The sequence below is a fragment of the Acartia tonsa genome, chromosome 15 (genome assembly GCF_053477335.1).
Source record: "Acartia tonsa isolate MP-2025a chromosome 15, ASM5347733v1, whole genome shotgun sequence".
Taxonomy (NCBI): Eukaryota; Metazoa; Arthropoda; class Copepoda; order Calanoida; family Acartiidae; genus Acartia; species Acartia tonsa.
In genome coordinates this window covers 14,942,147-14,968,154 of record NC_137274.1, presented here as the reverse complement: position 1 = coordinate 14,968,154, position 26,008 = coordinate 14,942,147, and the positions used below count along the sequence as shown (strand labels likewise).

General features: G+C 37.6%; 1 protein-coding gene across 1 annotated transcript in view; it reads right to left on the bottom strand.

Annotated features, from left to right (window-relative positions):
- Window positions 1-16,955, bottom strand: part of LOC145306933 (uncharacterized) — a 57,425-nt gene extending 40,470 nt beyond the window's left edge. Inside the window, exons 1-7 of the mRNA XM_080149272.1 lie at window positions 16,853-16,955; window positions 14,903-15,375; window positions 13,199-13,252; window positions 12,847-12,928; window positions 10,899-10,950; window positions 10,368-10,404; window positions 9,857-9,926 (exon numbers count right to left, since the gene is read on the bottom strand). Of these exons, the coding sequence (XP_080005398.1) occupies window positions 9,857-9,926; window positions 10,368-10,404; window positions 10,899-10,950; window positions 12,847-12,928; window positions 13,199-13,252; window positions 14,903-15,352 (745 nt within the window). The 5' untranslated portion in view covers window positions 15,353-15,375; window positions 16,853-16,955. The remainder of the gene's footprint in view (window positions 1-9,856; window positions 9,927-10,367; window positions 10,405-10,898; window positions 10,951-12,846; window positions 12,929-13,198; window positions 13,253-14,902; window positions 15,376-16,852) is intronic.
- Between the last annotated feature and the right edge of the window lie 9,053 nt (window positions 16,956-26,008).

Below are 26,008 nucleotides of genomic sequence, written 5' to 3'. Positions count from 1 at the left end.
ATTACAAGAGTTTAAATGTCATGGCCATAAGGCCTAAATTTGGTTATGGAAACTTACGAATACCACAACGACTCAAACTGCCTCAGCTACCACATAAGGACAGGAATAAGGGAATGGGAAAAGTATTCAACATTCATGAATTGCACATTTACCACTCACACATCTCATTATATCATGGCCTCATAATCTCAAATAAAGTTAGAATTACAGACCATGTAATTGCGAATACATGAATTAATAATCATTAGTACCTAAACTTCAATTAGGTACCTACATAATAAAATAGGTAAATGATTTTTATACTAAAAATCGCATCGATAATTAAATAATCAACTCAAACTTTTTTCATCAAAAGAAAGAAAGATTAAATAATAACATTTCTTCTACTAAATCTTTTTGCTAGAAAAGAAAAGTAAAATTGCATAAAAACTTCTCAATAATTAGAATTTTTCTTCGACAGAAAAATAATTGTGCTTACATCTAAACATTCTTCAGATAAGATAAGTAAGATCCTTAAATCTAAACATGTTTAATAAAATAGATACTTAAATCTAAATAAAATATGACTGTAAAAAAAATCATCAAACTTCGGAAAATTAAAATTTTATAATTTTAAATCTTCGTGAATCAAAATTGCGTAAAATTAATATTGCAATTGAAATATGCAAATTAAATTTACTAAAATAAAACAAAAGCTCAATGTAAGAAAAGAACTTCTCTAAAATGCTGAATCTTCAATTTCTCTCTGTTTTAAGAAGAAAGCAACATATACATATTCATACAGTCATAATTAAAGGCAATTTGGGCCTCAGTTAGAATGAATCCCTCAAGATACAAACTAACAATGTCCATCAAATAATAATAAATGCCTTGTTCCAGCTATCCTGTTGGACGTTATGACTTTCCATCACAACTTTTGATACTGCATAATTTCTAACAGGATTTCTGGCGCAGGGCTGCATCAACTGAAACAAACATAATTAGTGATGTTTAATTCAAATCAAAAATAAAAAGAATCATGAAATAATTCAAAGAAATTTTAAATTCATCAATCAAAGCAAATCAATCAAAAATAAAATATTTTATGCTTTAGTTTTGCCGTTTTGCGTCGGGCCTGGCCGAGGAAACAGAGCTTAGGTACGTCGTAAAGCGGTCTTATTAAGCTAAATTCTACGAAAATCAAAGAATCTACTTAATTCATCGCGAAAAAAATCTGCATTTTTTCTTTAGGTACATCAGTTCAAAGGTAAATAGTAATAATTTTAATATGCATGTAATATTAAATTATTTATGTGATTGTAATAAATCATAAAGAAATATTTCAATGATGTAAAAATCTCATTTTGTTAATTTCTTATCATATCAAATTTCAATCCAACAAGGATAAAAATGTTTATATCTGCATAGGTACCTAGGAAATTTTCCTCGAAAAAAATCCCAGGTCTCGGAAAGACTTAAATCATTGAAAGAACTTGCGAAAACGTATAAAAACTTAAGTTTGCATTTCAAATGAAAAAAATCTTGCATCGATTTGAAAGTTTAAACGAAATTGTATCAAAAATTGCGTTTTTTGTGTTTTCGAAAAAAATCTGATAAATCTACCGAAAAAATAAAAATCAAAGTGACAAGAACGATACTTATACTAAACTTTGGGTAGATTGATCTTCAGTAGTCGTCTTGCGGAAGTCTCGTTATCTGTGGCGGCGACGTCGTCTGATAATTTGTATTTGGCAACCACGGTCCTTCCACCTGGGCGCACTTCTTGAACTCGTCCCAATCTAAACTTCTTCATCAAACTTGTGCTGTCATCAACAAGCACCACATCTCCTGGCTCAAGCAGCACCTCGTTGCGGCGCCACTTGATGGACCTCAACAGCTCGGGCATGAGCTGTTCCTTGTACACCTGATGGAACTGCCTGGTCAACTCCTCCAAGTTCTCCAACCTCCTGGTAATCGGTTCCTTGCAACCGGTTTCAAACGTACAGATTGCATCATTTGTCCTGCCTCCAAGCAAATCAGCAGGTGAAATAATTCTCCAGGTGTTGACATCTTCTCCAGCAGTGGCATAAGTCAACGGTTTAGAATTCAGCACTCTAGCTGTCTCAGCACACAACAACAGTAAATCATTGAAGGTTACGGTAGCTCCGGCCAACTTCTTGTTCAACACTCGCTTGACCAGCCCAACCTGTCTCTCCACAGTGCCAACAAATGAATGTGCAGCTGTGGGCACAAGATGCCACTCAAAATGCATCCTTGTATCCTTCAAAAGTTCATCTAGAATGCGTTTGGTACCAGCCATATTGGTACCACGATCAGTAGTAACTCTTCTTGGCATGTTGTAAAACGCCTGAAGTTTTCTCAAGCCGACCAGCACGGCTTCAGTTGAATAATCTGTCAAAACATCAATAAACACAGCCTGTGTAAATCCAAGCTACTATCAACAACCAGACTTTGTACTTTGTCTTGGTTTTCCTGGTGCCAACGCCAGGTTTCACAACTTCCATGGGTCCCGCAAGGTCCATATGGACCTCTTGGAAGGGCACTGACGGCTCCACACGGTCGGGCAGGATATTAGCCATTGCGGGACTCGAACGCTTGGCATACTCAATGGAACATGCAGCACAATTCTTGACCACTTTCATAGCCTCCATGCGGCCATGTGTGATCCAAGCATACCTTCGGCTTTGCGCCAAAGTCTTACGATGGCCTCCATGGCCCAGCTCATCGTGACTTTGTTGTAGAATCAGCTTTGCCAGCCTGTTGTGGCGGCTAAGCAAGACAACACCTGGGCTGTCCTTCATAACTTTCCTTGGGCCTCCAGCTGCGGCCTCAAGAGCTTCGTCACCTCTGGCGGCCATTTTAAGTATTGTAAATGTCCGAAGAGGAAAACATCCATCGTGACCCACTATGGGCCAACAAACCTGGACTTTGTGATGATACGGCTGAAGAGAATCGAACTTCCCCTCGGCGTCCATGGTCATTTCCTTCTCTTGGTTGAAGGATGTCAAAAACAGGTCACAAACAGAATCCAAATAAGTGTTTGTGAAAGTATAGTTCTCATAATACCTAGAACTATCATTGTTGCTACCACCATCCTCATTTGTTGCAACACCACGTTTCTTGACAAGTAACAATTTGAAAAGGTTAGCAGCCTTAAGAACTGCAGCTACAGTCCTTCTTGCCTGCTTGTAGGTCCTCCTTGCCAGCGACCTCCAGAAATCATTGTCCACCATTTGTGTGAACATTACCTTGAGCTTCGCCATCTTTGGATTAAGCTCACTCTCAGGAATAGATGCGTTAACCTCACCCGCCGTTTTAACGGGCCACTGGTCCTGTTCCAGGCGCAACCAGCTTGGACCTTCCTGGTAAGTAGATCCAGGTTGTACATCCTCAATTGTACACAAACCTCGCGTAGCTAAATCCGCAATGTTGTGTTGGGTAGGTACCCATCTCCAATCTTCAGGGCTCGTCAACTGTTGTATTTCAGAAACACGATGACTGTTGAAGACATTTAGCATAACACTGTCACTAGATAATTGTGCTAGGGCGCAGCTGCTATCACTAAAAAATACTTTGCCAGAGATGTCAAATGGTAGGGCTCTGACAACTGTATCCACAAGCCTTGCCAAGATTAGACAAGATAGCATTTCTAACCTCGGTATAGACTCCATCTTAACTGGTGCGACACGTGACTTGGCGCAACACAAAACTACATCAAATCCTCCAGCAATTGGCCACCTCAGGTAGATAATGGCTGCATAGGCTGAGCTTGATGCATCACAGAAACCAATTACCATTGGAAGCCCCAATGGCTTATCAGGAACCATCGAACGTCTGAACGACACATTTCCAAGCGCCGCTCTGTCCTGGAGGCTGCTCACAAACTCAGACCTCAACTCTCCAGGTATGGAATCATCCCAGTCACATCCATATATGCAAACTGAGCGTAGACATAGCTTGGATTTAAGCAACAATGGTGAAGCTAAACCCAACGGGTCGTACAATTGTTGTACGATTCTCCAAACTTCTCGTTTAGTTATCGTTTCAGGTAGACTTCTCCAGAGATCCTCCAAGTCCAGGTCCTCCAGCAACTTTCTACCTTTAATCTTCGCGCCGTGGTTGGCTCTAACAGGCAAAAACAATATATCCTGTTTTGGGTCCCAAACAATGCCCAAAACTTTTGCTCTGTCAACATCATCTCCAGAATAAATAACAGATTTAAATCTGAAATTTCCAGGTTCAATCATCTGCTCCAGCTCTCGGACCAGCTGGACAGCTTCAGGTTTACTGTTATGACCGCTTAAGTGGTCATCCACGTAAGTACAAGTCTCCAATTTTACAGAAGGAGGATCTTGATACAACACAAATTCAGATCTGAGCGGCTGCTGAACATCTCTCCACACATCTTGATTGGCTACAACGTCAGAACCTCTAATCTTCTCAGATCCATAAACATCATGAACATCCTGCAAGGATCTTCCACCAAAAATACGACCAGTGAGTCTGAGGGCGGTCACGGCCATATCGCCTGCGAGGGCCTCGCCAAAATTAACAGTTTTGGTGAGGTAAACCTCCGGCTCTCCATCAACTGTATCAGCAAAAAATACGCGTTTCAGCTGAGAATCTTCATAGGTAGCTAACAAACTATTATAAAACTTCTGGATATCAGCCACCAGCGCACACTTGTAGCTTCTGAACCGAATAAGATTATGCATTAGGGAATATAATGGAACTGGCCCATCCATCATAATACTGTTGAAACTCATCCCCTTGCAACAGAGGCTGCTGTTGGCGCATATCCTCAACGGCGTGGAAATACTTTCTTTATATGCACACACCAGGCTCGAATAATAAACAGGCCCAGTATAAGACAGATCTTCTGGCGACGCTTTAGTATACACGCCACCAGAAACAGCTTCATTAAACACTTGGCAGAAAGTATCATATTCGCCTTTTTTGACCATTCTTTGCCGGTCACGCAGGCAAATCTTGTACGCCTGCTCCGAATTATCAAATAACACACTTGGCGGCGTCTTATAAGGATATGAAGCCGTCCAGATACGGCTCTCAAGATCCAGCGTCAAACCTTCTTCAATCAGCTGCCGCTTGCGCATGTCCAAGGCGGACTGCCCGGCGGCAATGGCAGCGCAATGGCGGCAGTTCTTACAGCCGCTGCACATTGATGGCGGCTGTATTCCCAGACTCTCCGTGGAAAGGAACTCCATCTTGCTGACCTCTAGCTTAGTAGCTTTACAAGCGACAGGATTTGCAACAGTCCTGCCGTCTGCAGACACAACTAGATAACCTGTACCAAATAAGCTTCTGTACAGTCTAGAATCACCAACCATTTTATCTGCACACGGGAACATAGCTGGTGTCAGGTGCCCAATAAGAACATCTATCTTACCATCAACCATAGAGAAATTATCAGGCTTCATATCGAAAATCTCGGCGGCGGCTGCAGGATCAATAGAACGTAACCCTTCGTCAGTACCAATGCTGGGCACTACCGCCGCCTCCAGAATATGGCAATTCCGGTTGCGGTCAACCAAGCAGATTTTAACCGTAGGACATGCTTGGCTCTTTCCATCCGCCAAAGAAATAGTAGCTGTGCGACCAGTTGATGGCAACTCTAACTTCTTGGCGATACTTCTAGAAATTAGTGTGAGATTTGCTCCACTATCCCACATTGCATTGACGGTGACTTGGCGTTTGTCAGCCGCCACGGCTGGGAGCTGCTGCAACATCAGCATATAATTGTTCTTGCTGAACAACTGTGATTCATAAACTGCCGCAACTTGTCCACCAGCAACAGATTCATGTAATAATGAATTATGAGGCTGATTGCAGCTGTCTATGGTACAGCTGCCAAGTCTATCGGCCTTAGGACAATCAGCAACCCTGTGTCCCCTTTGAAGGCAAAGCAAACAGGCACCGATCTTCTTGATAAAGTTCTTACGTTCAGGAACAGACAGATCCCTAAACTTGGAACACTTAAACAACAAGTGTTCAGAACTGCAACCTTCCGACGGGCAAGGCTGTTTCTTCTTGGTCTTTGCTGGAGACCCAGGTTTACCTACGGCTGTAGCTGCTGCCGCAGGATTACCCTTCTTCTTAGAGGGGGTGTCCATATCAGTCGAGCACCGCATTAAAATAGCGCCCCTCTGCTCCTCGATAATCTGCATCAACTTTGGCACATTTGGGACGTCCATTGAGCCCAATGCCAAATTAAGCTTGTCTTGAAAGTCTCGAGGCAATTTCTTGGATAACATCTCCAAGAGGATCACGGTCAACCACTGGCTGGTGGTAACCTCATCATCTTCATCATCTTTAGTCAGCTGCTCCAGCTGGCTAACTGCACCACCGAACTCTGCTAACACAGTCACAATCTGGTTGGAGTCCGACGGCTTAGACTTTTTCTCCCATTGGTTGAAAAGGCAGAGCATTTGACGTGTCTTAGACTTGAAACGCGAGTCAAGGTAAGCCCACTGAGATTCATGCGACTGAATCTGAGTTAATTGAAGTCTCAGCTCTTTATTTTTACAGACCTTCTCACTGCTCAACAATAACTGCAAATACGACGGGTCCTGTCCTACAGTAAGCTTTTTAAAATTGTCCTTAAAACTTACGTAAGATGCTTCCTGGCCGTCGAATGAGGGGAGAAGCCGCTCGTCAACACGATTCATATATCCTGGCGTGAACATAGAACCGGTGGCAAACTGTGGTGTGCCAAACGGTGACACAAATGGCGATGCTGCTGGGGCACCCGCCGTCGTCGTGGGTGGCTTCATAGGTTCAAGCTTAACCTCAGCCAATTGTTTCATCAATGCAGACAAAGTGTTTATAATTGGATCGGGCAAGGGAAAATATGACCCTTTAATAACTTTCACAATCTTCAAGCATCGATCATATAGTTCAGCCTGATGGTTAGGCAAATTATCACCAACTAAATCAACAACACTTTGAATGTCACTAAGCTCTTCTATAGCATCAAGAGCATCCTTCAAGGCACTATAGTCTTTTTGCACAGTAACTATATCAGAATAAATGTCACTAAACTCATCAAGCTCTTGGATTCTCAAACCAAGCTTGCTAAAACCGACCATGATGCTGTCGAATGTTTCGAACTTGTCGTGGACAAGGATTGACTCCTTAGTGAGATGTCTAACATCAAGTTCTGAAGTATCACTGACCAACTTCATCACTCTACTTAGCTCACTGGTTAGGGCCTCAACGGCTGGGCGCAGCCGCTTTCCCAATTGTCCACCTTTATTCTTTTTAGGACCCATGATTGTCACTAAAGTTAACTGTACTGATTATGACTATAATAATGTGTGGTAAGGTATCACAACCAACACATTCACAAAACTTCACAGATTCTTCTTAGCTGCATCTGTTCTGTCTTGTTTTCATTGTTTCGGAACGCAATGCCTAGCCGTTCTCGAAATCTTATCTCGAAGCCTCCCGAATGACCAACATAGTGAAGTTTACGAATGTGTATTTATTACCATGAAAACAGTAAGTCTAAAACAAAAATATAAGAATTAATTACATAAAATTAATTGTTATTATTTTTTAGCATCGAGGTTGCGTGATTTTAATTTAATAAAAAATATGAATTTTCTAAAAAACTTAAAATTGGCACGAATCATATTAAATCGCATCAGAAATTGATAATTTTAGAATAAAATAATCAACATTATAAAAGTAAATATTCGTATATCAAAACTTAGCAGTTAAATGGTCTATTTGCTGAAAAATTAATGATTTAAATTTCTTCATAAAATTGTACCATTCTACGCTTATTTTCAAGAATTAAAAGATAAATTCTTACCACATATGATGTCAAACTAAGCAGGAAGGCTTATTTGAGATCTTCCACATATCAGAGCGCATGTATATTCAAGCAATACATTATTTTCAATCACGTGGCTCCTCACATGGGAAATATCAAAGGAAAAGTGAGCGTCTCTTTTGTTTGTTTACAAGCCACGCGCGGAGATAGTTGGGAATGCCACGTAACACACTCATTCTCTGGGGAATTCTGGTGTAAGGAAAAAGGGATTAATGGGTTCGAACTTGCCGGGGAATACAAGAAATACATACCGACACACCGCCATTTTCGGCTGTTACGGCGGTAAAACGGCAGTTGGCGGCACCAATTAATATTTTTATCTGTTAGTTATTGCTCAAGGATTTACCAAAAGCCGGACAAAAATCGGTCATAAAGTCGGTCAGGGTGTGGTCAAACGGTCATAACACCACTTTTCTCATAAGGTCATTGATATCTCAGTATTCAACAAAAAAATTTTAGGTTTCTATCTTATATACAAAGTCATAATGTAGAAATTAAGAATTATTTAGAATTTATTTTTAATTTTGGTGCTACCCAACCGACTTTGACCGGACACCACGACCGACACAGACCAGATATCCTAATAAAATCAACTATTGCCGACGTATAATTACTAAACTTAAAAAGTCATGAAGTCACAACTCTCTATCTTACCTACAAAAAAAATGACATTGAAAAAATAGAGGGGGGGGGGGTCATATCGATCTGTAAGGGTTAATATGACATTAAATAAAAATTTATGCTTACGACCGGAAGGATTAGTGCAACATTGACCCAATAAATTCCCGCCCACCTATACAAATTACTTAAAGACACATAAAAATCATTTAAATTGTTAAAGGTTTAATGAAAGTTTGTAGCTGTAACTTTTTTGTTTTTTAACTTATTTTAATAAAATAAAAAGTTTTTGATTTCTGTTTATGTAAACTTTTAATCTGGTACTATGTTTTATAGGATTTATTTCTGTAAGGGTGTTTTTGCAATATACAGTATACACTATTCTAAAAATGCCTTTTAGAACAAGTGAAAAAAGTGTTTTCAGCATGAAATAATTTCTTGGAAACATCTTTAGATAAGTTTTATAAAAAGTATTGAAGTTATGAAGAAAACACGTCATTTCACTTTAAAAAAGCATTTTTCTTGAAAAGATACTTTTCCTCAGCCACATTTTCAAAACTTTAGATCTAAAAATCTCAGCTGTTAATTGATGTAAGAAATATTTTTATATCTACTTATGTGGAAATCTATAGAGAACAAGGACATTTACATTTTTTAACAATTTATTGAGAAATATGGGCTGCAGATGCTAAAAAATACTTTTTCTAGAGTCAATCTATATAATAATAATAAGTTTAGAGCTCTAGTTTTTGGAAATTAAAATATCATCTTTTTTTTACTGTTTGTAATTTAGTAGCAATGTTGGAAAATGTGAGGATAGTTAAAATATTCATCTTGCAAGTAAATTATATATGTAGACTAATTATATTATGAGTAATGGATCACTTTAAAAGTAGCAACTTGTAGAGTTGCTACGCATAAGAGAATAACACAATAAAAAATAAGAAAGATATGTTTATTGCACTAAAACTAAGACAATTCTAAACAATTACAATGCATAATTAACAAATAAAGTACAGATTGTGAATAGCCCCACGCCCTATGGTAGTTAATTGTATTTTTCTTCAATTAACACAAGAGATGAAATTGGTGTATCAATGTTATTGGTATATTTATATGTGTATCTTTGCTATGTAATTCTTATTTATATGTGTATCCTTAATCCATGTGTTATTATATATTGTTGTAAACTATTAGTATTTAAGTTGCCCTTTCCAAATAAACATCAAACTGGAATTACCGTTAGTTATTGTTATAGGCAGATCAGCAAAGCTGACCTGCAATATGTGGTAATAGTCTGTTTGTTTACCTAGCTCGTGATCGTGAACCCCTGAGGCTACAGTGGGGACACTCACACAGTATAAAGAAAATTAAATTTTTTACCTATGGTTGGCAATATTGGGTAGAGTAGTACACAAACCAAGATCATCAGGAAAAACTTCAGGATTTGTTGCTAAACATTCAAATAATTCCATAAGCAATTTTATATTATTGATTTACTTTTATATGCATATTGTAATAGTTATTTATTTGACTAAAATTTTCCTTAATTTTATGTAAAAAGTGAAAAAGTTGAAAATCTGTATATCTTGATCATTTTAACATTTTTCTTATTTCTCCTTTTTTCTTTCCCCCCTTCTCATATATTATCTTTCCTTATCTTTTTCTCTTTTAATTTTTACTAAAGGAAGCCTCCAAGAAATGCAACGCTTAAACTGCTGAAAGACGCCTCAGGTAGATCCAATACCCCAAATTTGAAGCCTTCAGCTTTAATAACAAAAAAGTTGTAGGCATTTCAAAATGACTTCTTATGTACAGTACAATGAAAATTTTGAAAGATTTCCATACAAACAACTTTTTCATTATTATTGATTTTAAAATATAAAAAAATTACCCTTTGTGTATGTTTAGCTTGATTAGTATAGTTAGACCTAAAAATAAAAAAAAATTAGAAATGGTATTTTCAGCTTTTATAACATCCAACCCAGTATATCAAATTATCGATTCATGCATAAAATTTTGTAATAATGTAAGGAGAATTGGAAAAGGAAAAGAGATGGATCTATTGACGTCAAACGACTCATTTTTTGCAGACACTTGCAATCGCTTGATCATATAATATCTTTTGATGAAAATATTAATTTATACTAATTCATTTTGATAAATAATTCGGGTATAGTCCCATCATAGCAACACCTCTTAAGGGGCGTTTCATCATATTTTCCCATTAGTTTTTTATAGGTTATTTTATGCTATGTTAAGTTGGGTCATATGATTAAACCGCAGGGTTAGAGCCTAGAAATAGGTGAAAAACTACTGTGAAAATACGATGAAACGCCCCTCATGAGGTGGTGCAACAAAAGGACTATACCCAATAATTCATTTGAGTTTTGTTCAGTATCTTATGTTCCTAAAATTGTTTTACCTGTGGAATTCCAAAAGGTGGATTGCTGCAACAATCCCAGGCAACCAGTTTGCTAAAATTTAATTAATTAATTATTTATAGCATTATAAACGTTAATAGGTTGAGAAAGATTTCTAAGAATGGTAAATGTAACAATTACAAAATCCATACTTTTTTCCCTTAAAATAAGTAGTGTGCCAAAAAAATGCGTAGATTTTAAAAATTCAAATTGCGCAGCTTGTGTTAATAGTATATAGAAAAATGTTACGCATATCGTTAGAACCGCTAAGAAGTCTATTTTTTGGAAATATAAGAATGATTCCCCTGCTGCATATAGTTAGGGAGCTACGTGTTAAAATTACCAAACTGACTTAAAACTTGACTTGCGAGTAAACATTTTTCTACTATTAACACAAGCAGCGCAATTTTTTTGCACACCCTTTACAACCAAATTATTTTTGTAATGTTGCATATACAGGAATAGATTTCCAAATTATACTGTTAATATAGTAATTATCAGGGTAAAGGGAATGATATTCTGACAAACAATACTAAATGAAAATTTCCCCATAACCCCCTTCACCTTTCCCTTTCCTTCTTACCCACCCCTCTTCAATTACATGGAAAAAAAAAATAATTCCACACACTTTCAAAGGTTTCGTGATTTTTGTAGAATTGATTTTTAAAATAGCTTGGCCTGAGTAATAAGATATATAAGTTTTTAGGGGGAGATTTGAAATCTGCATCAAATTTTAAGGATTTTTTTTTATAAAATTCGTTTTTTGTATAATTCTTTATCTAAAAGCGGAAATGCATTTTAAGTCAATTAATTTTGACCAATAGGATAGGTGGATTTTAAACTACCTGCGCTCTAATTGGTTGAATGATGTACGCCATCCAATCAGAGCGCAGATTTTTTAAATTCACCAATCACAGATGCCAAAATTAATTAACTTAAATTGCATTTCCGCTTTTAGATAAAGAATTATAGAAAAAACGAATTATATAAAAAATCCTCAAAATATGATGAAGATTTCAAATCTCCCCCTAACTTTTAAATTCCGGAAAACTTATATATCTTACTGAGTAACTATACAAAAAGCATTTTCTAGAATTATCCTAGAAAAACAGAAAATTAAAATACAATTTCTTGTAAACCAAAAGAAGCCCAATCCTTAATGTCAAATTCTGAGCTTGGTAGCATACACCTGCGGAAGTGAAAAGCCTCATTAATCAGCTAAGTGGCTGTAATAAGCCACAGCCACAAGAAATTAATTTTAAGACATGCGTCTGCTAACTCCTGATTATTTACTCTAGGGGCCGTCAAATAATCACTATTGCATAAAAGCCCCCCCCCCCTCCCCTCTTATCTCAGAAAATAAAACAAGATACACCCTCAAGAAAAATTACCAGCAGAATTTTTTTTACTTGTATATTCTTTATAAAAATTTGCCTTTTTTTTAGATTTTCTTCTTTCATTTTTTCTATTTCAAAAAGTTGGGAAAACTCCCTTACCCTGTATAGGTTAAGCCCCAAAAGGAAAAGTTTAAACAATAAAAAAATGTAAAAAAAAATTTTTTTAAGATCTTCCCTGGAACAAGCCCCTGTATGGAAACCAATTGTCCTTTTTAAACATGTTGTTTCTAACTTTTAAAAAAACAATTTTTTATGTGATATAATCGTCCAATTGATCTGATTTTAGAGTACTGATTCCTATATTAATAAGAAACAATATTAAAGCGAAGCATCTCTATAATCAAGTCCTTAAAATATCAGTAAGTCCTTAAACAGTTTTCTGTATTTAAGAAGTTATGCAACAAATTTACTTATAATTTTGTCAAAACTTATATATTTATATTTTGTATATTCAGTTCTGACACTCTACACAAGTTAATATTCGTCTGTCATTTCGTTTCAGGGCTTCACTTTTATTTATGTTGTCATCCTTGGTTTTTTATATAAATTTTACCTGCCAAAGCTAAAACTCCAAAGAACCTGAAACTGGCGCGTTCACTCTCTATTTTCACATCTTTAGTCAACCATTGCCATCCCTAATCATATTATTCATTAGACCTTTGACTGAGAAGTCCTAACTGTGTATGGTAGTGAGTTGTGCCTGTTTATGGGCCAAGGCATTCCCCCTACTCTTGCCTTTTTTTATCACACACCTGACATAGCAGCAGTAGGAACCATATTTAACGTCTTTAGTTATGATGGGATGTCGGACTAAGATTTGAACCTGTCACCTCGTTAACGAGTGGATGCGATACATAGTGACCCACAATCGCAGGTTTTTATGCCTCTTGAGTAACTGTATTTACCTTGGCAAAGTCAGTGGAAAGATCTGCCAGTGACATCAACAGTAAGAATATTGTCTGAAATAATTTTAAAAAGATATCAAAAATTTTAACTGACTTAATATCAGGGTTTAGGGTAAAATTTTGCTAAGTGATAGACATGTACCTATAGCCTCTAGGGGCTTTGCCCCAAGAGGTTTGATCAAGACCTAATTTTTTGTATCTTGGATTAAAAAAGAAAAAGTAAAGACATATTTTTTAGGTGGTGGGGAAATCTTTTTATAATTTAAGGAGGGCTGAAATTTCTACAAAAAAAATCTTTAAGAAAATGTTTAACTTTATGTAAGTTTTATAATAGAAATTTCAAAACATAAATTTAGTCGGCCGCAGCTGTACTTGGCAGCTGTCAGCCGCCGCTGTCGGCGGGAAAACAGCGGCGGATCTTAATGAAATTTAAATACGTTATGTAAACATGTAAGAAAAGCCTAAGTTTGAATTTGAAGTCTCTAAGTCAAAAATTGCGGTCACATGAGGCTTTTAAAGATTTCTGGAGACCTAGAGGATCAGGACCTGCAGGATTATACCTGGAACCTGAAATTTAAGTCGAAAAAATATTTTAGCTTTTTACCTGGATGACCCTGTCAGGTTTTCTGGCCCGCCAGGATGGAGATATTAAAAAAATTTCAACTCTCAGTTATGTGTCATACCCATATTTAAAAAGTCACTCAGTTATAGCCCTCTATCTTTCACACACAGAAATTCAGATATAACATACAAAAATTTGCTGTCAAAAAAGTAAAAAATCAGCATGTTATCATTGGACCTTTGGACTTTCTGATAACGATTATAGAGTTGCTACGCTTTCTTAATCATTTACTAAGTATATTTGCGATTACTTTTATTTAATGAAATCTTCCAATTTTTCACATGTACAAAACGGCCTGCTTAATTGCTTCAAGATCCATGTCAGATCTATATAGGAAATAAAAGTCTATAAACGAGCTCAAGTTTTCCAAGGAATATATGATTAAAACTCATAGTGCTCCAATAATCCATAATAAACTCTCATTGCCCAGAACGATAAGACCCATTATTTAACTTTATTAAAAATAAATTCATTTTTTTCATTTCATGTTGCTATTTACCTTATATTGATGTATTTAATTTCTAATCATAAAAAAGAAAATTTAAATTTATAATATGATAAATTTAAGAAAACTATGTTTTAAAAGAATTCGATTGTGGCGACATTTTGTATGTTCAAATATTAAACTAAAATTGTAATCATCATCATTAACCCTTTGGTGATGGTAATGTAAAGAAAAAAATATAATTAAAAAAAATCTTTTAAAAATCATTTAAATTATTAAATATTTACTTTCTTTTAGATAGTAATGCCGGGTGAGGAAAATAGATTTATTGAGAAATAGATATGCATATAGAAAACTAGCCAATAGGGAGATAATTATATCGAGCCAACTCTAGTATCTTAATACTACAGGAATCAGTTAGGTTGGGGGGGGGGGGGGGGGGGTAGATAATTTGTTTCAAAGGGCGATTTCTCTTGGAAGGGTGATAGAAATTACCCCAAAAAGTTAAAAACCTTCTATGAAAGCCTCAAAGTAATGGCGACACATATTGGATAACGAATCAGCTAGATCCTTCAGCACTCATTACTCAGACACAAATCCTATTACTTTTAAATAATGATTTCTTTTAAATGATTACCATGGGAGATTTCATTTTTGTCATGAATCCAGATGGTTGCTGGGAACTAGGAGTCTTGACTTCAGACAGAGGTTGCTGGGAACTAGGAGCCATGTCTTCCAACGGAGGTTGCTGGGAACTAGGAGCCATGTCTTCAGACAGAGGTTGCTGGGAACTAGGAGTCATGACTTCAGACAGAGGTTGCTGGGAACTAGGAGTCATGACTTCAGACAGAGGTTGCTGGGAACTAGGAGCCATGCCTTCAGACAGAGGTTGCTGGGAACTAGGAGTCATGACTTCAGACAGAGGTTGCTGGGAACTTGGAGTCATGACTTCAGACAGAGGTTGCTGGGAACTAGGAGCCATGCCTTCAGACAGAGGTTGCTGGGAACTCGGAGTCTTGACTTCAGTCGGAGGTTGCTGGGAACTTGGAGTCATGACTTCAGACGGAGATTGTGGGTCCAAAGCCATGTTATTATAAAATAAGAATCAACCTAAAAAATATTAGTGTTAGACTTTTAGTGACAATGGTACAAGGATGACATATGTAGCTCAATAATTATGGATAGATCAGTGTCATGAAAATTAAACTTTAAACTTAATAAAATGAATCATGAAACCTTTTAATTCATATTGGTAATTGGAAAGCATTAAAGACATAATTAAATGTAAACTTAATTAAAACATAAAAATTTAAGCTGTCTATCTAGAATAGGAGTTGAAAAAATCCCTTTTCTCCCATAGAGTTACGGACGGACTGACGTATAGTGAATTAGAAAGTAGCTTTGCTACTAAAAACTATACTATATTCGATAGGGGTTGGAGAGAAGTTTTGCTTACTAAGTATCATTTTATATAGGATGATATTTTTAAAAGCGAAGCTTTTTTATAATTAGGGTCGGTCCGTACGTCAGACCGTCCGTCTGTCCGTTCGTCCAAGACAGATAGCTTTTTTTTGTTAATTTAGGCTTGTTAGAATTGCCCTATCGATTTCAAGCGTTGCATGATGATTCGTGTAGTAGTTAAGTACGACTTAGAAAGAGTAGCAACTCTATAGTCATTACCAGAATGTCCGTACGTCCATTTTAAACATTTTGATTTTCTAACTTTTTCAATAACAACCTTTTATGTGATTTTGGTATACTGATTCCTGGGACAACAAAGTACAATATTAAAAGCAACTCTATAATCAAGTCCTAAAAATGTAAGTAGGTCCAAAAACATTATCCTGTATCAAGAAGTTTTTCAACAAATTTACTCACAATTTTGCTTTGTCTCTTATTCATTTATATTCTGATTATTTAGTTCTGACGCTTTACAAGTGTTAATGTCCGTTTGTCCTACAGTCTCAAAGCTTCGCTTTTATGTATGTTGTCATCCTTGTTTTGTTAAAAAGTTAATGTTTGTGAGAATCCAATCAAAATGCAAATTACTCAAAGTTTGAAAGCCAACGAATAAGAAAACGGGGTATAAAACTTTGGATACCAGTGTAATTGTGTAATTTATTTCCAATGTCCCCTTCCTCCCTAATTAAGGCAGTCATCCATATGCAAAAGTAACATGGGTTCTATCTGTCTATTTGTACTAAAGAATCTCTATAACCACTGAACTGATATGGTTCTCCTTTACATTTAGCTTCTCATTTAGAGAGGTTACCAACTATTTTGGTTGATCATTTGATTTGTTGAGTTCACTGTTATGGATGTTGTCATTTAAATTTATGTGTATAGTCCCTTTCGTGGCAACGCTCCTTAAGGGGCGATTCTTCGTATTTTTCACAGTAGCTTTTCTCCTATATCTAGCCCCTGCGGGGCCAATTGCCTAACCCTGAGGGGCAATCACCTAACCCAATATAACCTAACCTAACCTTAAATAACCTATCAAAAGCCATTTTAAAAATAAGACGAATCGCCTCTTAAGGGGCGTTGCCACGAAAGGGGCTATACCCAAATTTATTTTTAAGATAATTACTTGTTATTTATGATAAACTCTTAAAACACATATCTGATATCAGACGACACTTTATCACTTATGAGAATTATCTTAAACTAAACAGTCAAGACTTGAAAATAAATTTTCTTCTTTTTGCATTCACATATGTGGTAAAACAACAAGCAGTTTGTTTATATTTTTACTAGCGGCTTCGCCCCTAGCTTTTAGGGGCGTTGCCCCAAGAGGTTTGATTTTTTCATAGTTTAAATTTGAAAAAAAAAATTTTTGTTTTTTTATTTTTGTTATAAATTTTTTTTTTTTGGGGGGGGTATTTTTAACTTTTTTAGGGGGGTTGGGGATTTCCCACCCCCTAAGAAAACAGTTATAAAGCCGTCCGACCGCCATGGATGTATTACAATCAATTATGCTCCTTATTGGAGGAAATATTGAAAACATTTTTAAAATTTAAACCCTAATTATAGAAAAGCTTCGCTTCTAAAAAGTTTTTTCAACATTTTACAACATTATAATTGAACTTTGATATAAACAAAAATATTCACATCCAAACATCACAATATTTTTGACTCAAAAATAAAATACGCTATACAGTTATGACGTTAAAAATTGCTCCTACTGCTGCTATGTCAGGTGCACAACATAAAAAGAGTAGGAGAAATGTCTAGGCCCGTAAAAAGGCGCAACACATTTTCATGCACAATTGGGACTTCTCAAAGGTCGTGCGATAAAAGGGTTATATGTCTGTTACTTAACCTTATATCCATAAGGTGGGCGTTAGAGTATTGCATCCAATTACAAGCGGATTCTCTAGATGATCACATATAGAGTTGCTTGGCTTACAACGTCATGTCTTCTAGTTCTCAAACAGGAAATTTTAGAATCGATTATGTCATGTTTAATTTCATGATAGCTAGAAATTTTAAATAAAAATATACTACGATTTGTTGAAGTATAGAGTTAAATCATATTTTTATACTGAAGAAATCTTCACAAAAACAGAAATTACATCAGTAAAGGGCTTTTTCAGTATAGCTTTCATATCGGTTCAGTGGTTAGGGAGATCCAACGCTAGAGACAAAAAACTTACTACTTTATACATAACTAGCGGCTACGCCCCTAGAGGTCTCTAGGGGCACTTGAGGAGAGGAGAGTGGAATTTGATAACCCAATTTCTTATTTTAGATTTTAAAAGAAAAAGTTTTTTTGGGGGGGTTTGGGTTGTCCCACCCCCCCAAGAAAATAGTTATAAACCTTCCCGGGACCTACCCGAAGGAGAACCCGATCGTTAGTGAGATCCTTCGGTACAAACAAACACACAAACACACAGACACACAAACATCCTGTTACTTTAGTAGATAGATGGAAATGTGGCAAGTTTTTTGTATCATGACAAGCAGAACAATGGACCAAGTGAATTATGAACTTGATGCTCATTGCATTTGTTTAAAATAGATTTCCCCCCGAAATGCTTCAGACAAAGGACTCATGGATCTAAAGGGATAAAACAATGACTGATAAAGTGATGTGCAATGTAGTACATCCCCAATGATGATACATAAATTACCACTTCTGCATATTACAAATTATGGTTTAAAGTTTGGACACTTAATTTAACAAAAAAACCAACTACATAATGGTCTACTGCATTATATATAAAAAAACGCTTAATGTTGATTTAAATTCATTTTGTTTAATTACTTCATCAAAGGAGTTTTTATGTGCTACTTTTGTAAATACGTCTAAATCCATCTCTTTTTTCGGGATGGGGGGGGGGGGGGCCTTTCTTGTCCACGTCTCCTCCATCCCTCCTTTTTGATACTTTCCAGTGCTTTAACAGTTTTGTATAAACATAGTTTTTTAATCATGAAATAGTTATTTCTTTCATCGTATTATAAATGGCTTTCCGCGGATATAGAATGTACAATTATAAGATTAAAACTAGTTTTTATCTTAAATATAATTGTACATTCTATATCCGCGGAAAGCCGTTTATAATATGATGCTAGACATAGTTTTTTCGTATAGATAAGAACCGGTTCCTATCCACCGGATTCGAATGAATACGAGAAATCATAATATCGAAAAGTTCGAGTGTTCTTAAAATACAACAAAAATAATATAGCTACTTGCACAGCTTTTGTCTGAAAATTATGATTGTGTATGCGTCTGTTTATGGATCAAGACATTCCCCTACTCATTTATGATTGCCTTAGATATTAATTTTACCGTCTGTAGCATGACACATACCTGAAAGCCCTAAGAAAAAATGTACGCATTTTTTTGCTCACTCTTTAATTGCGCTCTTAACATTACTGATTGACTGACTGATAATTTGGAGGTATTAAGTTTATCCGTAAAAATTAAATTAGATTTAACCTGGGTTTATGAGCTTTTAACTTATTTAAATCATTTTAAATATCACCAAAAAAATAACTTAAAGTTTAACATAACTTTTTAACTGTAATAATCTTATCATTTAAAAATCTACTTATCAGCTTTTTCATACTTTGTAGATTTAAATATTAAAAGAGAGGACTTTAATATGCTTACATACATATATGGAAAGAGCATTTCTCTATACCTCCATTACTCTCTCTCTCACACACACACACTCTGTATCTCTTTCTCTACAATTTTATTCTTCCACCCCTTCGCTGTACCTCGTCCCCATTGAATAGTTTATTTAAACAAATATTTCTCGCTAAAAGGCAGTCTGACTGCCATGATTGTTTTCTTTAAACGACAGGAAATTTGATTTTGATATCACAACTGAAAAAATATTAAAAATCGGACCATAAACACCAAAGATATGGAGAAAAATGTGAAAAATAGCCTAAAACCTGCAAAAAGGCAGTCGGACCGTCATGCTTGTTTTCTTTAATCGACAGGAAATTTAATATTGATATCTATAACTGAAAAAAATTTGAAAATCGGACCATAAACAAAGATATGGAGAAAAATAAGAAAAATTGCCTAAAACATGCTAAAAAGAGGTCCGACTGGCATTCATGTTTTATACTTAATTATGCTCCATATTAATAGGAATGTTGACAAGAAATTTCAGCTTTCTATCTTAAACAAGAGCCGAGAAAATCACGTTTCCCCTATTCTGTCTTTTTTCAATTTTGAATATTTTAGTACACTCCTCCCCTGGCTTATTAATTCTTTTTGCAGTTGGGTTACATTATATGGGTAGATGACCGAGCGCCCGCGGCTAGGCAGGCCAGTGGGCCGAGCGCTGTGGCCATAGTCATAATTTTGTAGGGGAGGAGGGTCTTGATTGAAAAAGAATTTATAAGAGGATAATACCAGAAGTTTTTAACATTTGAAGGGCGAATTATAACTCCCTCCCACCCCCAATCTCATTTACCGCTTTGCTTAAAAAGTTGACTGTTGTTTAATTATAGATTTTAGAGATGTTTTAATACTGATAATTGTTATTTATCTTATTATAGACACCTTTCCGCGTATATTAGAATGAAAAATTATAAAATTAAAACTAGTTTTGGCAGCCCCAAAAGGGCGAAATTTTTTTTTTTAGCTCGGGTGTAAAGTGGAGTGGAAGGGGTTATTATTTATTATCGTGGGGGGTGAAGCCCCCCCCCCCCTTTAATAATGTCCTAGAGATACAACATTGCACAGTGAAAATTACAAATAGAGATCATATTATTTACAAATATATTTATTGAATACCTATATTTACGACAACTTTTATTTAATGAAATCTTCCAAATTTTAACATGTACAAAAGGGCCTGCTTTATTGCATCAAGATCCATGACAAATCTATATAGGAAATAAACGTCTATAAACGAGCTCGAATCTTCCAAAAGTATAGTGTATAAAACTCATAGTGCTCCAATAATCCCTATTAAATTCTCATTGACCAGAACGTTAAGACCCATTATTCTACTTTTAGCATCATTAATTTAGTTTTTTTAATTCATGTTGCTATTTAAATAACATTGAAGTATTTGATTTCTATTCATAAAACAGAAAACTTAAATTTATAATATAGTAAATCTAAGAAAACTTAGTTTTAAAATGAAATGATTCATGCGACACTCCCGTAATGTGGTCAGATATGAAACTAAACATTTCAACCCTATGAGGACGATAAATTGAAATGAAGAATATTAGGATTTCAATCTTTAAAATATAATAAAAAATGGAGCAGAACATTAAATCGTTTATTGTTACATTGGGTGTAAATATAAAACTAATAATTAATGATTAAATATATATTAAACAGATATTCTAACGTAAAATGTGAGAGATAGAAAGAGAAAGGGTGGAGACCGAGACAAAACGGGGGAATGAGAGAGAGAGAGAGAGAGAGAGAGAGAGAGAGAGAGAGAGAGAGAGAGAGAGAGAGAGAGAGAGAGAGAAAGAAAGAGAAAGAGAGAGAGACGGGGGGGAGGGGGTAGTACATAATGAATCATAGGCATTCTAATTTTATTACAAGCTGAATTTGAAGAGATGATAAAATGGACATTTAATTGAAGAATAAGAGAATAAAATTTTTAAGGCAAAGAGCGATAGTATTTAAAAAGAGTAATTATCTCTGATAATTAATAACATTAACAAGGATGACAAAATCCGTAAAAGAGAAACATTAATCAATTCTACTAAAGAACATTAAGAAATATAGAGTAACTGCACTTAGAAGAGAAAATATTTAGATTTCAGTAAAAACTTAAGTAAATATGTCATTTAATAGCTTAAATAAAAGTTATTTTATTTGGACATACTAACGTCATGGTGATAGGGCTATCAGAACTATCTGTTAGGGACGTACGGATGGACAGATCAACCCCCACTGTAGAAAAGTTTAGCTTTTAACAAGAAATAGATCATTAACATTATACAACCCTTTTACCCCATTTCCTTCCCTCTTACTGGATGAAAGAACTAACCAATAAATAAGGTCCATACTGGCAAGCTATATAGGGAATATTAACACAATTTTAGCCATTGAATAGCAAATGAGAAAATTACTTTTTCCTCTAATCCTAGCCAACAGACGAACGGACGGACATTTTGAATTATAAATAAGCAATAAGCAATTATAATAACAAATGTTTATTATAATCTTGATTAAAAATTTAAGCCATCTAATTTTTATAGCAGCTGAGAAAACAAATATTTTAGAGTGAATTATAGAGTAAGAAAGATAATTTCAATTCCAAAAATTCTTTTCCTCAGGGAAGGAGGTAACATATGACTGTAAATTACACTGTTAACCAAAGTTTAGTAACCACTTTGACTCAAAAACTTAATCAGTGTTTCGTCAGTTCTAAACAAGAAGTGTTCAAACTTTTAAATCAACCGAAGGCTTACCCCTGTTTATCATCATGGGGGATGTAAAATAAATATAAAACATTATTTCCTAAGATCCCCGAGTTTAAAAATCATCAACAAGGATGATAATATCCATAAGTAGCAAAAATCCTAATAGTAAAAGTAAAACTCAAAAGCAAAAAGAAGAAAACGCGGCATAACCAACAGACAGACGAACGATGATCAGTGCAGTGGTCATACAAATCTTCACACAAAATATTAGTAGTCTATAGTCAGAATAACGGACTAAGTAAGGAATAAAACTTTTAAAGTTTAAATTAATTGACTTCACTACTAACATTTAACAGGTAAATAAGGATGACAACATCCATAACTATAGAAGCTCTTGAATTTAAAAAAAGCAAAGAAAATAAAAGCAAAAAGTGTGTACAACAGACAGACATATAAAGTAATGATGCATAGTGAATCTTTATACAAAAAATATCTTCGATAAAAGCTGGGAAAATTATTTAAGAGCATTACCGATAGACCAACAGACAATATTATTCTTAGAGTAGATGTGCATTGGTCAGCAAACATAAAATAAGTCTTCTGTCTTAACCCTGAAAGATCGGGTCCTCTACAAATTCTTAACTGATCGGATTTTATACCTTAATAATTGCATTAGCCTTCTACCTTTCCAGTACGGATATTTAATATTCTCATGAGCATTACAGACCAGCGAACAACGTGAGCTGTAGGCTAGTACATTTATATTTATATAAATATGTACATATTTCATAAAAATAAAAAAAAAATTTAAAAACAAGGATGACAACACCAATAAAAGCAAAGTGCTTAACAGGACGGTAGAACAAACGAACATTCAACACTTGTAGAGTGTCAAAAATTAATAAGCAGAAAAATAATTAATTTAAGTATAAATAAATTGCAAAATTTCACAAATACTGTAGTGTTTAAGGACATTTTTAGGACTTGATTACAGAGATGCTTCTCTTAAAATATTGTACTTTGTTGTCCTAGGAATCACTATTCCAAAAATCAGTTAAATGGGATAATTATATCACATAAAATTATTGTCAGAAAAGTTTCAAATCATCATGATTTAATTGGACGTGCGGACTTTTTGGCAACGATTTATAAATCATTCCTTACTGTTATAGGAATCATCATGCAAAGTCAAAATCATTATGACAATACTTGCTATCCGCTATATTGGACAGACCCTAATTATAGGAATGCTTTGACGTTAGAAATGCCACAGTATCAAAAATTATTTTTTAGTAGCGAAGCTATCCATTCTACCACGTGTGTATGTTTGTCTGTATGTCGGTACTGATTTGCAGCGATATCTATAATACAAAGTAGAACGATGTCTGTCTGTATGTTTGTTTGTACCGAAGGATCTCGCTAACCGCTGAACTGATCGGGTTCTCCTTTGCAGGGTAGCTTTTCATAGGTTCCGAGAAGGTTTATAACTATTTTCTTGAGTCCTGAACCCATTAGGCACGGCCAACCTCCAGTCATATCTTGATGACGTCCTGACCTTTCACCAGGATACCTGGGCCCACCTGGCTAGGCTCCGGGAAGTCTTGGAAGCCCACCGCAGGGGAGGAATCCGCCTCAAGCCAGCCAAGACCAAGCTGTTTCGAGCCAAAGTGGACTATCTGGGCCATACCCTCAGCCGTGAGGGGATAGCCATGCAAGAGGATTATATTGACCGCATCCTTGACTGGCCGGCCCTCATCACCCCCAAGGACTTGCTGGCGCTCCTGGGGTTCTTTGGCTACTACCGCCTGTTCATCCCAGAGTATGCCGACCTCACCTACGAGATGAATCGGCAGAAAACGGCCAAGACACTGACCTGGACGGCTGAGATGGAAGCCCAGCTGATACAGCTCAAGGACAAGTTTCGCCAAGCCCCCATCCGAGCGCCACCCAGGTTTGACTTACCGGCCGTGTTCCAGCTCACCACAGACTTCAGCAGCCGCGCCATCTCTGCCATACTCAGCCAATGCCAGGACGGCAAGGAGAGGCTTATTGCCGCCGTGGGGCGCAAGACAACCGACCCCGAAACTCGCTACCCGTCCTGGAAGGGAGAGATGGCCGCCATCATGTATGGAATTCGGAAATTTCACGGCATCTTGTCCTACCGTAGTTTCCAGATCAACACTGATTCCTCAGCCTTGCTACAGATGAAGTCGCTGAACACATCCACAGGGATGGTGGCCCGCTGGCAGGAGCCACCACCGAAGAATTAGCAGAGCAGGCTGAGTACATTCACACCCTTTGCCAGCTAGGGGAGCCCGCAGCTGGCAGGCCCTCTGTAGCACGGCTGGACCCGGCCAGAGTTTTAGAGGCACAGACACAGGATCCCCTCTTGCTCCGTGTCCGCCAGTGGGTGGCCGACGGCAAAGCCCCAACTAAGGCTGAGCTGCAAGGCAAGGAATGGGACGAGCAGCAGTATGCCCGCCGCTTCGCAGCCCTGGGACTCGACGAGCATGGCTGCCTTACCACCACCGACCAGACCCTGACAGGAGAGAGGACAAGATACCTGCTACCTTCGGCCCTCCAGCAGGACGCGTTTTTCCTGGCCCATGGGACCCCCATGGCCGGGCACTTTGGGATGGACGCTACTATTGCCCGCGTCGCCATGCATTTCTGGTGGCCCAACCTGTCCCGTGACGTCCGCCTGATGGTTCAGACTTGCCCTGAGTGTGTACAGAAGGTCACCAAGGAAAGGTTGAAGTTAGGGATACACGTGCCCTCCCGCCAGGGGTATCCACAGCAAGTCCTGTTTATTGACCTGGTGGGGCCCCTGCCAGAGACACCAGCCGGGAACCGCTACATCCTCACCTGTCAGGATGGGTTCAGCCAGTTTGTCAGCCTCTACGCCATCCCCAACAAGCGCACTCTCACGGTGGCTGAAGCCCTACTGCACCGCCACCTGGCCACGTTCGGATGTCCCCTGAAGATCCACTCCGACAATGGGATGGAGTTTACTGGCCAGGTATTCAAGGAACAAGGAACAAGCCACAGACGTCCATTATGTCATCAAACCTGCCTCTCCAACAGCCAAGATCTCGGAAATCACCGCGCATGTAGGCCGATTGCGCAAATACACCGTAGATGTAACTGCCCAGCAGATTCCACCAGACATCCAAGGCGACCTGGACGGCGACGAGGATGCCACTGAGCTGCCCGCCGGAGCTGCGGCGCTGCCAGCTAGTGACCCAGGACAGTTCCCAGTGTACCAGCCGGCAGCCGCCGCCCCACAGCCTAGCGGCCAGGATCGCGACCCTGTAGAAGAGAACCTGCAGCACCAACCCAACGAACCACCGCCGCCGCTGCCAGCCCCAGAGCCACCTAGGGATGCCATCTGGAACCCTGATACTGACATGGAGCCCCTGCCGGCCAGCAGCGAGCCTGCAGGAGGAGAAGCGGCCACTGAGATGGAAGTGGCGGCCCCAGAGGGTGAAGCTGAAGCGATGTGTCCCCTGCTGATGACAGCCGTCCCCATCCGAGTGGGAGCTAAGAGGCCAAGCAACCTGGACCAGGCAGGCGCCCCCATGGAATTCTACGCGCCTTCCTCCATCGTTATTCCCCCCTTGGGAGCCTCCAGAGTGAGCCTAGGCCTCTGTGTCCAGTTACCAGCCGAGACAGAATTAGTCCTGCAAACAAGGCAAAACTTCCAACGACGGGGCCTGGCTGTCGCCAACCCACGGCTGGAAGCCAACCGGGAGTTGACAATGCTGATATCCAACCACAGCCAGACCGAGCAGCGAGTGTCCCGCGGAGCCTGTATAGCCAGAGCTGTCCTACACCGAGCTGTGCCCCAGGAAGATGTTGTTGTGCGCAGACAGAGGCTGCCGTATCC